The 17,460-nt window shown below is 35.0% G+C and overlaps 1 protein-coding gene across 5 annotated transcripts in view; it reads right to left on the reverse strand.

Moving 5' to 3' along the window:
- MFSD8 (major facilitator superfamily domain containing 8) overlaps positions 1-17,460 on the reverse strand; it is a 41,310-nt gene that overhangs the window by 6,922 nt on the left and 16,928 nt on the right. For 3 of the 5 annotated variants that reach the window (XM_047718406.1, XM_047718401.1, XM_047718403.1), the window contains 7 exons: positions 16,913-17,057; positions 16,137-16,192; positions 10,858-10,966; positions 7,717-7,851; positions 3,853-3,956; positions 3,517-3,764; positions 983-1,684 (listed from right to left, as the gene is read on the reverse strand). In XM_047718406.1, the coding sequence (XP_047574362.1) occupies positions 1,478-1,684; positions 3,517-3,764; positions 3,853-3,956; positions 7,717-7,851; positions 10,858-10,966; positions 16,137-16,192; positions 16,913-17,057 (1,004 nt within the window). In that variant the 3' untranslated portion in view covers positions 983-1,477. Of the gene's footprint in view, positions 1-982; positions 1,685-3,516; positions 3,765-3,852; positions 3,957-7,716; positions 7,852-10,857; positions 10,967-16,136; positions 16,193-16,912; positions 17,058-17,460 lie in introns of those variants that run through there. The other 2 variants (XM_047718402.1, XM_047718405.1) reach the window with 2 other exon arrangements.

Genomic DNA, 17,460 nt, shown 5'->3' on the forward strand with positions numbered 1-17,460 from the left:
TAAAGCTGGAAAAACAAACAAACAAACAAAAGATACAGGGAGAAGGTGTATCTCTACAGGCCAAGGAGAGAGATCTCAGAAGAAACCAACCCTGCTGACAACCTTGATCTTAGACTTCTATCCTCCAGAACTGTGAGAAATAAATTTCTTTGTTCAAGTCCAAAAAAAAAGAAAAGAAAAAAAAGGGAAAAAAACCACAAGAGTACAGTAAACAGTATAAAGTGCAGATTATAGTGTTTACTTAATTACTTTGAGATTTGAAAATAAAACTTAGAGTAGGAAACATTTGGTAAAATATTTAGAAATATTTTTGCATTTTTTGGTAATATTGATCATCCATATACATAATTCTATACTAGTTCCTCTTATCAGCATTCAACATATGTAGAGGTAGAAATGTATACATAGAGAGTGTGATTTAGCCAACTTCAAGTAAACTCAGTAAACTGACAGAGTAAAGCAATTTTACCTCAAATATTTATTAGCCTAGCTAGACTGGGGCTGTCATGGCCCATGCCAATTTAAAATTCTGCAGTTCTGAATAGCTGCACATAGTTTGAAAACTGTTGTGTCTTCCCTGTCACTACCGAGAGATGGGAAAAGTAAATAACTGAAGTGATAGTTTTTCTCCAGAATTTAAGGGAGTTGAAAAATGCCAGTAATTTTAATACACAGTTTGCTGTTCAGTATATGTATACTGTAACACACTTGGCTCATGTTCCTAAAGTGAGTTATTATTAGTAGTACTTGAAAGAAAATTGTAATTAGTCCTATTGAAGATAGTGTAATTCATCTTGATCTCTTACTCCTCTTTATTGCTCAAGTATTAGCATTATTTGTGCTTACCTATTAACTTAGGGGTTACTTAGTGAGATCCTGAACTAAAATAGGGCGAAAGGTATAATATTAAAAATAATGACATAGAACATCAGGTAGAACAGCAGGCCATGGTAAATAGAAAATTTAAGAGTCATGATTCTTATTTCACAGGAAATTTGATAATAGAAATTGCATTTTTAAATAAATAAAAAGTAGGTATCTTCAAACAGAGATACTTCTATTTAGGTAATTTCTTTTTTTTTTTTTTTTGTTATAGGTAATTCATACAGAATTCTCCCTATGATTTCACTGCATATTTTCTCATTATTTTAATGACACCTCTGCAGTCTAAGCTAAAAGTACAACTTCCTATTTATAAACCATTGTCCATTCACTCATGAGTTCATGCACCCCAAAAGAGATGTTATGATAGAATATCTTTTGAAAGAAGGAAATTATGAACCAGAGTGTTTTAATATTATCTTACTATTCCCAATTATACATTGAATTCCCTGAATTATTCAATGTATGTTCTTGTTATTCAAAATATACAATATTTGCAGCCTGACTTTTGGAATCTGACTCATATCAATGATCTAGCAGAGTCCTGGAAGAGGAAGTCCCATACAAAGTACTTTCCATTGCAGAGTTAGTTACGTTACTCTTGAATCCTTCCATGCCTTACAGAAAAAGCAATGAGTCTTTTGTATACTGCAACCAGGAGCAGGATGGTAAGTACCACTATTCCACACACAAGGCTGAATGCCCATCGTGGGCCCCAGGAAGTGTACAGTTGGCTGATGAACACAGGTCCAAGAATCCGTGCTGCACTTCCAGAAGCTGTTAACCAGCCCATGTACACACCCTGTGGCAGGGAGAGGGAAGGAGAAGCTGATTGATATTCAGGTTTAGCTATTTTAAAAATAGGATGATACTACTACTACTATTAGTACGACCACTACTAATAATGATGATACTATTAGCAAACTATAATAAACTCACAAGAATCACTTTCTCCATCTTTGATTTTTGAAATATATAAAATGCCTCTGTATAAATACAGCAAATAATGAACAATAAACTTACTTGATTAGTCAGTTTAAGAAAAATATAGTAGTATAAAGGGACAAACAGTGTCTGCTGAAGCCCTGGAAACAATATGATTTATTTATTATCCTTTATAGCCAACATTTATTTTATACTCCCTATCTTCCAAGTGCTGTGCTAGGTGTTTTACATGTATTGTTTCCAACACTCACAAGTTTCTACAATTGATATTGGATAAATTAATTAAATTAAATGGGGATCCTTAACAAACATGGAAGGTGAAGCCCAGAAAATTCAAGCAACTTGTCCAAAATATTTGAAGGGATGGTTGGCTGACTCCACTATACCACTTTTCACTATACCAAAATGTCACTCTTCCAACTACTATACCCCAAATAATCTACCTAAGAATGTACAGTGCAGCAATTCTTTTAATATCCTCAAACTGAAAACCACCTAACTGTCCATCAATGATGGATTAAGTAAATAAATTATGGTATATTTAATGAATGGAATGCTAATCAGTTGTTTAAAAGAATAAGGTCTTATATCAAGTAAGATCTTATAATGAGAACATCTATAAGCACTAACATGGAAAGAAAGCTATGGCTACTGTAAAAAATTCAAGATGGAAAAAAATTTATGTATATGTGATATATTCTGTGTTATCTTTTTTTAAAAAGTCAAGAGTGCACATATGCTTGAATAGGTATTGAAAAATGCAAATGAAGTGAACAGGGGTCTTTAGTGTATTGAGGATAAGGGGAGCCTTCATTTTCTGCCATACACACTTCAAACCATTTGGCTTTTGTTACAACTATCATACATTGCTTTTGTAATTTGCTTTTATTCTTGATTTTGAAAATTTGAAAATACAATTTTATATTTTAAAAACCTCAGAAATGCTTTACCTGCTATTATAGCTTAAAAACACAGTATTAAAAATTTTCTTTTCTCTTTGTCTTGCATTAGTAGAAATACTAATTTCTGTCCTCAAAATGTAAAACTATCAGTGCAATTTTTAAGGAAGAAATTCATATTTTCACTTTTTTTTTTTAATGATTTTACTTATTTGACAGACAGAGATCACAAGTAGGCAGAGAGGCAGACAGAGAAGGTGGGGGAAGCAGGCTCCCCACTGAGCAGAGAGCCCGATGTGGGGCTCAATCCCAGGACCCTGGGATCATGACCTGAGCCGAAGGCAGAGGTTTTAACCCACTGAACCACCCAGGCGCCCCTTCATATTTTCACTTTGTGACCATTTAAACAACTTCTACTAAAAAGATGAGTCAGAAATAAAACTTGAGGGGGCGCCTGGGTGGCTCAGTTGGTTAAGTGCCCAATTCTTGGTTTTGGCTCAGAACATCATCTCAGGGTTGTGAGATAGAGCCCAACACCAGGCTCCACACTCAGCACGGAGTGAGCTTGAGATTCTCTCCCTTTTCCTCTACCCCTCCCCTTACTCTGGTGCTTTCTCTCTTTCTCTCTCTCTCTAAAATAAAAAAAATGAAATAATTTTAAAAAGGGCTGAATACGATAAAAATCCACCAAGTCAGCTTGTGTGAAAATAGAGAATGGTAGCAAAAAATGTGAGTGCTTACAACTCTATTTCATATAATTGCAATAGCAATATCAGGGCAAATGACTCACCTGAGGTTTTGGTCCCAGAATTTTTGAATATAATGTATAGGACATAACATTACAGGATGGATAGCCTATTCCAATTAGCACAGCTGATGTGAGGAACTGGGCCAGATGGATCATGGGGGTGTAGAAGCACCAGGTTTGTTCAGTTGGGCAACCAGTTGGTCCTTCATTGTGATCTTCTCTTGGAGATTTCCAAAGAGTAATAATAATTTCCCCAAATGTGGTATTAGGAATTGAATTATTATGTAAATCTGTTAAAACAAAATTAGCACAGTGCATTACTTGCTACTTTTAGATGAATAACAGGGGCAAACATTATAGAATTGTGTATGGTTATACCTTCCCACTGTATTTTGGGAAACTGATTTCCCCAGGGTAACAAGATAAAGAAGCCGACCCATACAACGATGAGTCCTCCCAGTAGAATAGCACGTTCGCCAATCCTGTGAAAGATCAGAAAGTTTGTAATTTAAAAACAAAACAGTATTACATAGTTCCATTACTTTTATATTTTAAAACTGTGATATAATATCTTGATCCTTTTAGTCATATACCAAATAATATGAATGTTAAATATAATTTTCCACTAAAAAGAACCAACTGATTTCAGATCTAGAACAGAAAACATTTAAGATGCGCCTGGAGGGGTGCCTAGGTGGCTCAGTCAGTTATGTGTCTGCCTTCGGATCAGGTTCAAGATCTTAGGTCCTGGAATCAAGCCCCAGGATGAGCTCCCAGCTCTACAGGGAGTCTGCTGCTCCCTCTGCCCCTTCTCTGTTCCTGCTCTCTCTCTCTCTAATACATACATAAATAAATCTTTTAAAAAAAGAAAAAGATGAGTCTGGATATTTTTTCATACCAGAAGCATTAGATGCTAGAGGTGACTACTAGGCCCCTCCCACTACCTAGATAAAGGTACTCTGAGCCAATTTGAAGATGCTGGCCAAAAACATAACAGTGTGAATACCAAAAATAATAGTAATGACAATGGATTAAAACACATAAAAATGTTATAATCTATGAATTCATATTATATTAAAATAAAATACTCTTGGTTACTTTTAAAGGATGTTAGGAAGCTGAATCATTATTTAAAAAAATCATTTAATAAAAGGAAGTAGTCATCTTATCTTTCCTATACAAACTGCACCTCAAGATAACCAAATAATTGGTGATAAGAAGGTTCTCTTTAAAGAAAATATTCCAAAAAATTAAATAAAGACATGACAGAATTAAAAACCAGCATTGTATAATGATCTATTAATAAATTAATGAATCTAGGAATGCTTGACAGTCACTAACAGTATAAAAAGAGATAAACAAAATGTAACATTTCTCATGATATAAGCATATAATACCACCTATAAAGTATATTCTTGCCGAAAAATTGAACTTAAATTTCATCAAGCTTCTAGATCTAAGGACCAATTTTTGAGAAATATAGTAAACACAGGAAAATGTAAAAAAACAAAAACAAGAACAAAAACACCACAGGGATTCACTCAATCAGCAAGATCCAAAATGCGAGAAACTATAAAACATGCATCCTGGTTTCTTCAATTTGGAAGGGGAAAAAAAGAGAGAGAAATAAATGTATAGATTAAAAGGCTTAAGAAACTTAAGAGCCTGAGTCAAGTTAAGTCGTGAAACAAAATAAGACAGTATGAAATAAAACAAATTTTAAAAACTATTGCAACCATAGAGAACATTTGAATACTGCTTGGATATCCAGAAATCACTTAATTTTAAAATTTGTTTTTGTTATTTATTTATTTAGGATTTATTTATTTTAGAGAGAGAGAGAGAGAGAAATAGAGCGCATGTGTGCATGCACTGGGGGGAGGGGCAGAGGAAGAGAAACTCAAGCAGCCTCCCTGTGGAGTAGGCAGATGAATCACACTTACCAAGGACTGATAATTGTTGAAGTTGGGTAATGGATATTAGAAATTCAGTACATGATGCTCTCTATTCCCTTGTATATGTTAGAAATTTTCTATAATAAAAGTGAAATAAACAAACAAGACCAAAGGTCTCCTAAAACAGGGCACCTAGGGGGCTCAGTTGGTTAAGTGTCTGCCTTTGGTTCATGCCATGATCTCAGGGTCCTAGGATCAAGTCCTGCATCAGGCTCCCTGCTCAGTGGGGAGTCTGCTTCTCTCTCTCCCCCTGCCACCCTGCTCATGTTCTCTCTTGCTCACTCTCTCTCTCAAATAAATAAAATCTTTAAAAAAAGACTTCTAAAATGATATATACAAACCCAAACACTTCATTTCACATCACCCTCAGAATACCTACAAGGATTCACATCTTTCTAACCTGATGTTCTCCCATTTGAAGATTCCTATGTTTATAGACCCGAATAGACGAGCCAAAATACATATACAAACATAGACATAGATTTATATTCAAAATAAATAATAGTAAATGCATTACAGAGTAATGCAGTCCTGCTGATAGGCATTCTTACAGACTGTCCAATTCTCTCATTTGCCATTTCTTTCATTCTGCCCTAGCCAAATTTGTTTTCCTGTTTCTTTCTAACACTGCTGCTCTCTCCCAACCCTGCCCTTGCTACTCTTTATTTTCTTCCTCTCTCCATTCTTCTTCATAGTACTTATCACTACCTGATTTCACATTTTTATTTATTGGTTTTCCTACCCAATAGCATACAAGCTCTTTGAAGGTATGAGTAGGACAATTTGTAAGAATGCCTATCAGCAGGACTGCTCTACTCTGTAATGCATTTACTATTATTTATTTTGAATATAAATCTATGTCTATGTTTGTATCTGTATTTTGGCTCCTCTATTCGGGTCTATAAACATAGGAATCTTCATAGTATCTCCCATTGCGCTTAACCCTACACACGGACTCAAGATTTGCTAATTGATTTTAGAACTTTATAAAGTTCTAAAGTATTTTTTAAAAGATTTTAAAAATTTATTTATTTGAGAGAGAGAGAGAGTGAGAGAGAGAGAGCATGAGCAGGAGACAGGAGAAGCAGTCTCGATCCCAGGACGCTGGGATCATGACCTGAGCAGAAGGCAGATGCTTAACCGACTGAGCCACCCAGGTGCCCCTAAAGTTCTAAAGTATTATTAAAGCATTTTAGGAATAATTAAAGTCTTAGAATTGTCTAAATTCATCAACTAATGTGCCATCTTAGACTATATGAATGAACTTAATTTTATACAAGTACTTTCCCCAAAGCGTGTTACTGTAGTTGTAGTTTTACAAAATGCTTCTTTAAAACAATGTTCTTGGGGTGCCTGGGTGGCTCAGTCTGTTAAGTGCCTGCCTTGGGCTCAGGTTGAGATCCTGGGATTCTGGAATTCAGCCCTGCAGCCCAGCCGGCTCCCTACTGAGCAGGGGGTCTGCTTCTCCCCCTCCCTCTGCTCATGCTCCTGCTCTCTCTCTCTCAAATAAATAAATAAAATCTTTTAAAAAATTTTAGAAAAGGAATGTTCTGTGGTCAAAGTTACAAGTAACTTTGAGAAATGCTACATAATGTCTTTGTCATTATGGTGATATTATATATATGCACTGAAGATTTGGAAATTTTAGAGTAAAAGAAGTTTGGTAATTTTAACCAGAATTTTCCAGACTTAACCATTGAATCTTTTCTGTTGTACAACCTATACAGCAGAATAGAATTTTATAAAATACACTTTAAGAAATACTTTAAATAAACCATAATATACAAAAGATATGTTAGAAGAAATTAATTCACTTTGTAAAATATCTTGCTTTACCAAAGAATATGCCATACGGTATACAAATATCATGCTCTCTTAATAAACTTTAAATCTGTTTGCAACAATTCAAGGACTAAAAGTAATACACAATGTGAGAAAAACTTTAAGGTATTTTACAAACACAGTTGTTTACATTGTTTGCTCTGTTTCATTTTTCACTTTTTTAGAAAAAAGACTTTTTTAAAAGTCTATTTTAAAATTCACTGAAACAGGGGTGCCTGGGTGGCTCAGTGGGTTAAAGCCCCTGCCTTCGGCTCAGGTCATGATCTCAGGGTCCTGGGATCGAGCCCCACCCACATCAGGCTCTCTGCTTGGCAGTGAGCCTGCTTCCCTTCCTCTCTCTCTGCCTACTTGTAATCTCTGTCTGTCAAATAAATAATAAATAAAATCTTTAAAAAAAGAATATTATTAAAATTCACTGAAACAAAATCAAAGACATATAACTTACTTCTTGGAAAGTAATTTAATCCCCATGAAAATAATAACCGCCTCAATTCCAAGAGCAGCAAGTATTACTCCATCATATAATACAGCTTGTTCTCTAGTCCAGGCATACATATCCATTGTTAATGGAGTAACAATTCTAAGAAACAAAAAATTTTTTTAAATTTAAATCATAGGCATTAGAAATGTGAAATAGAAGCTTTAATAACAATACTGATATATTCAAGAATTTGCACCCCTTTTAGAAATGACACCAGCTCTACATTAAAAAAAAATTAACATATTTTAAGCACATTTTGTTGCTATGTGCACTAGCTACTAAGTTAGGCTGTTTGTATTTTTTATTTACTAATATTTATTCTGATTATATAAGTAATATATCCACATTGCAAAAATTCTGAAGGGCAGGAAAAGAAACAAACTGAATTCTTACCATTCTAACTAACTAGCATGGTTAAATCGGTTTAAATTGGTTTCTTTTTAATTTCATTGAAATAAGTAACAACATAATAGTAACAATGTTACTATAATTAAGTTATTAGAAACTTGCTGGATTTTTCTTCCTCAGTCTCTTTCATCCCTATTTCTGAATGTATTTTTTTCCCTACTCCTTTTTTTTTTTTTTGGAAGATTTAATTAATTTATTTGCGAGAGTGAGTGAGAGAGAGACAGAGAGGGAGAAGGAGCAGAGGGAGTGACAGAGGGAGAGGGAGAAGCAGACTCCTCTCTGAGCAGGGAGCCCAACAGGGGGCTCAATCACTGGACTCTAGGATCATGATCTGAGCTGAAGGCAGATGCTTAACTGACTGTGCCACCCAGGTACCCTTCTTTCCTTACTGCTGAATGTTGTTCTTCTTCTATATGACTGTCTCCTTCCTTGCCAAGCTTCTTTTCTTACTCTCTATCTCCTCTATTAATTGGCTACAAAATCAAATTGAAATATATTGGGGCACCTAGGTGGCTCAGTGGGTTAAGTCTCTGTCTTTGGCTCAGGTCATGGTCTCAGGGTCCTTGGATTGAGCCCTGCATCGGACTCTGCTCAGCGGGGAGCCTGCTTCCCCTCTGTGTGCCTGCCTCTCTGCCTGCTTGTGATCTCTCTCTCTGTCAAATAAATAAATAAAATCTTCAAAAAAAAAAAAAAAGAAATACATTTAAGATACTCATTCTTAAAAAAAAAAATCACCATTTTTAATTTGATTATCAGAAGAGCTGATGTGGAAAATGGTTTGGTAGTTTCTCAGTAAGTTAAACATAGAATTACCGTATGATTCAGCAAATCCACCTCTGGGTATATAACCAAAAGAACTGAAAGCAGGGACTCAAACATATACCTGTACACCAGTGTTCATCACAGCATCATAGTATTATTCACAAGTGCCGAAAGGTGGAAATAACCCAAAAATCCACTGATAGATGAATGGATAAATGAAACTGGTATATACACACAATGGAGCCATATTTAGCCATAAAAGGTATGAAATTCGAATATATGCTATAATATGGATGAACCTTAAAAACATCTTGCTAGGGCGCCTGGGTGGCTCAGTGGGTTAAGCCGCTGCCTTCGGCTCAGGTCATGATCCCAGGTCCTGGGTTCGAGCCCCACATCGGGCTTTCTGCTCAGCAGGGAGCCTGCTTCCTCCTCTCTCTCTGCCTGCCTCTCTGCCTACTTGTGATCTCTGTCTGTCAAATAAATAAATAAAATCTTAAGAAAAAAAAAAAACCATCTTGCTAAGTGAAATAAGCAAGACACAAAAGGACAAAAGGAAATGTGTTGTAGGATTCCATTTATTTGAGGTACCTAGATTGGGCAAACCCACAGAGAACGTAGAATAAAGGCTACTAGGGGCTGGGTGAGGGGCACTGGGGACCTACTGTTTAATGGGTGTAAAAGTTCTATTTAGAATGAGGAAAAGATTCTGGAAATGGATAGGGGTTATGGTTGTACAACATATGTGAATAGACTTAATGCCACTAAATTGTACAATTAAAAACAGTTAAAATGGTACACTTTATGTTATGTATATTTTACCACAATTTTTAAAAATGCCCCCCAATCAGATGAACTGAAATTTTCACATACTTCAATAATTTTAAAAATAAAAAATCAAGCAAATCTACATGTACTGGCATAAAAATGTTACAATGATTACAAAGGAATAAACCAAATTTTCAAGTGATGTCCATATTCTATGTTGATTTAATATACACACACACCCCACTACTTATAGTTATATAGAAAAAAATTTTGAAAAATTAATACTGAAATATTAGCAGTGGTTACTTCCAGGGAAAGAAGTGGATGTGGAGATACAGTTATAGAGTTTAGAATATTTATACCAAGAATGTACTATTTTTACAATAAAATGGAAAGGCATTTTAAAAATAGAAAGCCATATGATAGCTAACAGTCAACAAAACCTACACAAGTCAAGGATTTTGTAATATACTACTTTTTTTTTTCAGGATCAGAGCTTGAATAGAATTAACATTGCCAGACTGAACCCAATACATGTAAATATAAGTAGATAGTTATATAGCCTAAAGTTAATTAAATCATGGCACTGAGGGGCGCCTGGGTGGCTCAGTGGGTTAAGCCGCTGCCTTCAGCTCAGGTCATGATCTCAGGGTCCTGGGATCAAGTCCCGCATCGGGCTCTCTGCTCGGCAGGGAGCCTGCTTACCTCTCTCTCTCTCTCTCTCTCTCTGCCTGCCTCTCTGTCTATTTGTGATCTCTCTCTGTCAAGTAAATAAATAAAATCTTAAAAAAAAAAAAATCATGGCACTGAAGTTTTAGAACTATATTAAATATATATATATAAAACTCAGAAAAAGGAAAGAAAGATTAGTGAACAGATTCCTTTATAAGGAAGTGAGATAAAGTAGTAAGATTACAGATAAGTATTAAACTGTATTCAGGTTAAAAGCATAAAATTTATATGTACTTTTTTCATCATGACAAAAAATATGCTTACATAAAGTTTTTGAGAACATCGATATACCTGATTAATGTTGTATTAAGAATTGCATTATTCATTATTATTCGTAATAATTCATATTCATTATTATTCATTATAATTTGTATTCATTATTATAAGTTGCATTATTTATATAATGTGATTTGATGAAGACAAAATAAAACTTACGTTTCAAAAAGGGCAAAGATAAATAGAACCACAAAAAACAGAACATTGGTGGCCACAACCGCAACTTGATCAATATTTCCTGGGGGAACCTGAACTTCATCTGTACTTGCTATAATAAACAGGAGAAACATTTTATTAATCAACTAATTTTTCTTATGACACTAAAATAATATCAAAATTATATGTAGCAAATTCTATGACTGAGCATTTAAAATCACTTTAGGCTCAAAGAAGTTTAAAAGTAACAATTTAAGACAGAAATAATTTTTATTTTTTAAAGATTTTACTTATTTGAGAGAGCTAGAGCACAAGCAGAGCTAGAGCACAAGCTAGAGCACAAGCTGCAGAGGGAGAGGGAGAAGCAGACTCCTCTCAGAGCAGAGAGCCCAATGCGAGGCTCGATCCCAGGCTCCTTGGATCACGACGTGAGCTAAAGGAAGATGCTTAACCAACTGAGCCACCCAGGTACCCCAACAGAAATAATTTTTATAATGGCATTTGAAAATAAAGTGAATTTTCTTCCCAGGAGCTATACTTTCTGTTATCTATAGGAAATAGTCATATTTTCTACAAGCTTTCTCTCAATCCAAAACAGGAATATTATAAAATTATATAAAATGATCTCATACTAAAAATATTTCCATTGCAGGCACCTTGGGTGGCTAGTTGGTTAAGCGGCCAACTAATGGCTTCAGTTCAAGTCATGATCTCAGGGTCAGGAGATTGAGCCCTGCGTCAGGCTCTGCATTTCAGTGGGGAGTCTGCTGTAGATTCACTCTTCCTCTCCCTCTGCCTCTCTCCCTGCTCATGTACTCTCTCTTTCTTGCCCTCAATAAATAAAATCTTTTAAAAAAGTAAATTTCCGGGGCGCCTGGGTGGCTCAGAGGGTTGGGCCTCTGCCTTCGGCTCAGATCATGGTCTCAGGGTCCTGGGATCGGGCCCCGCATCGGGCTCTCTGCTTAGCGGGGAGCCCGCTTCCCCCTTTCTCTCTGCCTGCTGCTCTGCCTACATGTGATCTCTCTGTGTCAGGTAAATGAATAAAATCTTTAAAAAAAAAACTATAAAAAAGTAAATTTCCATTGCAAGGTTTTTTCCTATTTCACTTAAATTTTAAACTTATGAGGATTTCAATGAAGACCTCATAATAGTTTAAATCAGTTAGTTCTGTGATTCACTTCAATGGATATATATTTTGAATTTCAATGTTATGTGAAATTAGAATTAGTAAATATCTTCATGTTATTACCACAATTTTTCGAAGTCCTTATGTTATTATTTATATTTTTATCAAGGAATACATTTTATGGGGCACTTGGGTGGCTCAGTCGTTAAGCATTTGCCTCCAGCTCAGGTCATAACCCCAGGTCCCGAGATCAAGTCCCACATCTGTCTCCCTCATCATCAGGAAGCCTGCTTCTCCCTCTCCCACTCCCCCTCCTTGTGCTCCTTCTCTCTCTCTGTCTCTCTCTGTCAAAAAAATAAATAAAATGTTAAAAAAAAAAAAGAAAAAAAGAAATATATATTGCAAATAACCACCAAGATTTGATGGTGGTTTTATAAATTAGGAGGGCAAGGGCGCCTGGGTGGCTTAGTCGTTAAGTGTCTGCCTTTGGCTCAGGTCATGATCCCAGAATCCTGGGATCAAGCCCAACATCAGGCCTTCCGCTCAGCGGCGAGCCTGCTTCTCCCTCTCCTGCTCCCCTGCTTGTGTCTTGTGTATACTCTCTCTCGTCAGATAAATAAAATCTTTAAAAAAAATAATTAGGAGGGCAAAGTGAGTGTACTTATTTATCTTGAACTATGTAGTTAAGCTGCACACTATTGACTGTGAATAGGACTATTTCTGATGTAATCAAGAAGTGTGAAGCCATATTTATCTACTTATATACATCTGTCACGCTATTTTATAAATTATCCACTTATTCAGAGTAAACCAAGTTGGTAATTCAAGAACATCTTTATTTTATGCTATCTTTAAGTGTATGTGTAGCAGCAGCAGGGGACAAGGGGTTACTTCCATCAGTTTTTCTCATCATAAAAAAGTTAGAAGCCAGTCTTTACTCCTTTGAATCAAAAGGCAACCCTGCCCCAAATAAGACTGGAGTTTGCTTCATATGTGCTTAGTTTCCCGCAGCCTCTACCCACTACTGGCTTCAATGGGGAAAGCTCTGAAACGTTGCATTCTAGATTATGAGAACTGACTGGGTATCCAATTACGAGGGTTTTTTAGTTTTTGTTGTTTTTTTTTGGTTGTTGTTTTGTTTTCTTTGACACAGAGAGAAAGACACAGGAAGAGAAGGAGCACAAGGAGCGGGAGAGAGAGAAGGAGAAACAGGCTTCTCGCTGAGCAGGTAACCCCATGAGGGGCTTGATCCCAGCACTCTGAGATCATGATCTGAGCTGAAGGCAGACGCTTAACGAATGAGCCACCCAGGCTCCCCAAATTGTAAGAATTTTTAAGAAAGCAATAGATTCATATATTGATTCAAAGACTATGTAATTAGAAATTATAATCTATCCAATGATAGTATTTTTAATAATAGCAAAAAACCGGGCAGATTTAAATACTTACTGAAATTGAAGAATGACTTTTGTTTTGGAAACCATTTTGAAGTACCTAGATTCTTAAGAAAGAAAATAAGTCTGCTCTTTCTAAATTCTCATTTGTGCAGTGCTGTGCAACAGACCTCTGACATGATGGAAATGTTCTTTGCCTGTGTTGTATAATTCAGTTAGATGCTAGCCACATATACCCATAATTTAACACTTGAAATGTTGCTAGTGTGCCTGAGGAATTTCTTAAATGTAATTTAATTTAAATTTAAATAGCCATATGTGGCTGGTATCTACCATACTGGACAGTGTGTTGCATAGACCAGTAGCATCAGCTCCCATGATAGCTTACTATAAATGTAGATTCTCAGAATATCACTAGGTTCATCAGATTTAGTAAATAAAAATACAGGATACCCAGTTAAGTTTGAATTTGTGATAATAATAATAATAATATTTCCGGTGCAATATTTGAAATTTAAGTATAAGAATGTCCCATGAAATATCTGAGGCATATTTATACTAAAAGATTATTTGTAAAAATAAATAAATAAAAAATTTAAAAAAGATAAATATAAATATAATAAAATATATTATTTAATTATATATTTAATTATATATATAATAAAATATTATTATATATTATTAAAAATAAAAAATAAAATAAATAAAATAAAAAAATAAAATAAAAGATCATTTGTTGCTTCTCTGAAATCTAAATTTAACTGGCTGAGACATATTTACACTAAAAAATTATTCAAATTCAAGTGGGCATCCTGTGTTTTATCTGGCAGCCCTAATCAGCCCTTTTCCCCCAGGCCTGGTGATTCAGAACTGGCATTTTAAACAAGCTTTTCAGGTGCTTTATAAGCATGTTAAAGTCAGTGAAGCACTGAACGATATTGTTATCCTTTTCCAACTTCTGAAAAGATTTCACTTCTGATGTATCTCCCTTGTCTTCGCACCTTATACTCACCTTCTTCAAATCGTTCATTCCTTTTATCTGATAGGTCCTTTAAGTTAGCACCCTATTTTTCACATTTTAAGCAAAGTGGCTTAAACCCCCTGCTGGCACTCGCTCACTATTCTTTCTTTCCTTTGCTTTTCTTTCATTTTGAAAACCTTCAAGTATATATTCAGCCCTTCTATTCAACAATATTTTGCCACACTTAATTCATCTACCCCTTCCTTTTTTTTTTCTCCCTCTTTGTTGCTGTAGTTTTTCACTGGCTTACTCTGAAATTTCTATCTCTAGCTTTGATCTCAATGGCCAAAATTACAAATGCCTCAGCATTTTTGAGTTTTTCTACTATAGCAGTATATTTAGCTTGATCCAAACTAAAATCATTTTCTCTGTTCAACTGATGTCCCTTCCTAAATTCTTGTTCTCGCCTATTCTTTCACTTATCTAGACTCAAAACCTGACAGACATTTTCAACAACTCCCTCTATTCCTTAATATGCCATATCTATTCTGTCAAGAATCTTGACTTTTTTTTCCCCTTCAAAAACTCGTATCTATCCCTTCTCCATTCTTAGTTGCTGCCCTAGTTCAGGCCTTTACACTTCTGTATTAGTCTCACATGGAATCTATTATCAGACTTCTTTTTTCAAAAACTTACTAATGCTCCTCACCACTCTGTTCTCCACCCTACTACTTTTAACTTAACCTTCCACTAGTTTTGTCATGAAAATTAAATAAAATGGCTATAAAAGTACTTGGTAAAAAAACACTGTGTTTTTTCCACAACTTTCCAAACTCCTTAAAGGCAAGAACTGAGTTGCAATCTTTTGCACAGAGGGGTACATTCCCCAAGAAGTAAAATAGTGGTTTATTTAGTAAAATATACCTACTGGCCAGATTGGATACCTACTTCTGAGTTCAGAGAAAGATCTAAGGGATGAAAATATACACTTGTAGAGTATACCAAAAGAATACACGAGAGAAACCTATTCCCATGATTAAGGGAGTAAAGAAATGCTTGATACAGAAAAACACATTTGGAAGGAAAGTTACTGAAATCATTCCAAAGAACTGGAGGGTTTTAGGATATTGGCTCTTTACAACAAAGACGAAGTGATTTTTTAGCAATGGTTTTAGCCTTGCCAATCATGAACACCACTGATCTAGGCATAACTTTTTAATTTTTTTAAATTTTTAAAAATTAAAAAAAAATTAAAGATTTTATGTATTTATTTGAGAGAGAAAGAAATTGAAAGAATGAGTGGGAGGAGCAGCAGATGGAGAAGCAGACTCCCCTTGGAGGGGGAGCCCTACTTAGGACTCTCCTGAGATCATGACCCAAGCTGAAGGTAGATGCTTAACCAACTAAGTCACCCAAGGAGCTCCTAGGCGTGCCTTTTTAAAAAATAATCAATTTAGGGGTGCCTGGGTGGCTCAGCCAGTTGAGTCTCTGCCTTCAGCTGGGGTCATGATCCTAAGGTCCTGGGGCTGAGCACTGCACTGGGCTCCCTGCTCAGTGGGGAGGCCGCTTCTCCCTCTCCCTCTGCTCTTCCCTCTGCTTGTGCTCTCTCTCTCTCAAATAAATAAATAAAATCTTTTAAAAAATAATAATCAATTTAGGTAACTTTCAACTTTGAAGATCCTCCCCGGTCACCCACTGTACTGTCCTCAGAAGCAAAATCCAAGTAAATATCAGACAGACAGAATCATCAGAAACACTTTGATAATGTTCTAGCAATTTAGTCAAACAGGTTAAATAGTACCTTCTTCAAAATTAACATTTTTACACTGTCGTCCTGAGTCATCCACACGATGTTCTCTTAAATAGAAAAAAATAAGTATTGTATCCATGAAAAACTTAGTATAAGAGATAAATGACTTAAATTTATTAGTAGCCTCCTATTTTTGCACAATCTGATATGGGTTTCTTTTACTGACTTCTGAGTAATGAGATTACTACCAGTGAGATATAACCAATAAAATTCAAAAGGTACAAGTTACAATTATTATATTATCCTATAAAATGAAAAATAATATTCAATTCATTCAAAAGCACACATGATCTACCTTAATAAATATTTGAAGTTTTCCATGATTTTGAACATTTGTTGTTAATGTTTTTGGGCCTTTGGATAAAGTACTCCAAGGAAATATAAAGTAATAAAACTTATGTAGTTTTATAAAATTTCTTCTAATAAATAAAAAAGATAGGAGAAGTAAGTAACTTTTGGGTTTAAGGTTGATACCAATCATTAATCAACTTAAAATGTTACTTTCATGCTATTCCCCAAATTTAGAAACCTATAGTTAGGAAATCAAGATCAAACCTTGAGTCTTCAAAGGCTTTATTCTCATTTATCAGATTGTCCATTATTTGTTATGAGTACTATATTCATTAGCTGATCAAAAAACCACAAACACGATTATAGATATCAAAAGCCAAACAAAGCCTTTATAGGAATAATTATCTTCCAATAATGATAATGCTTATTTAATTTCACAATTTACAAAGGTAGTTTTATCATTTCTATCTAATTACCTTAATAGAATAAGGATCAGAATAATATTTAAAACTCCCAGGAACGCGCCAAGTAAAACTGGTGCTGTGTACATGTTTATCTGTAGTTTAATGGTATCCCATGTCAAGCCCTTTTCTCCAATGAGAGCAAAACAAGTCTGAAAAACTTAATAAAATAAAATGTATACAAATGAATTACTAAGTAGGAGGCACAAGCTAAAAAAATGTGAAAGACATTTACAAGATTAGAAGCAACATTATGGAATCATCCACCTACATCATGTATTTCTCAATAGAGGCAAGAAAGTTCAGGGGAAGGGGGTACAATACTATTTCTTCTGTATAAAGCATAGATATTCATACAGTACATAAAAGATATACAATTGATCTGTGTTATTAGAAAAAAATGTCTAAGAATGCTCCTAATAATGAAAAAAATGTTAAACACCGACGTACATATACTCACAAAGTTTTATATCGAAAGTAACTTGTCACTATCTTCCTTTTTAAAAAAACATCTCCATGGGAAATCTAATCTATCCAGTTTCCTCTATAAATAAATTATGATT

The sequence above is a fragment of the Lutra lutra genome, chromosome 2, assembly GCF_902655055.1.
Source record: "Lutra lutra chromosome 2, mLutLut1.2, whole genome shotgun sequence".
Lineage (NCBI taxonomy): Eukaryota > Metazoa > Chordata > Mammalia > Carnivora > Mustelidae > Lutra > Lutra lutra.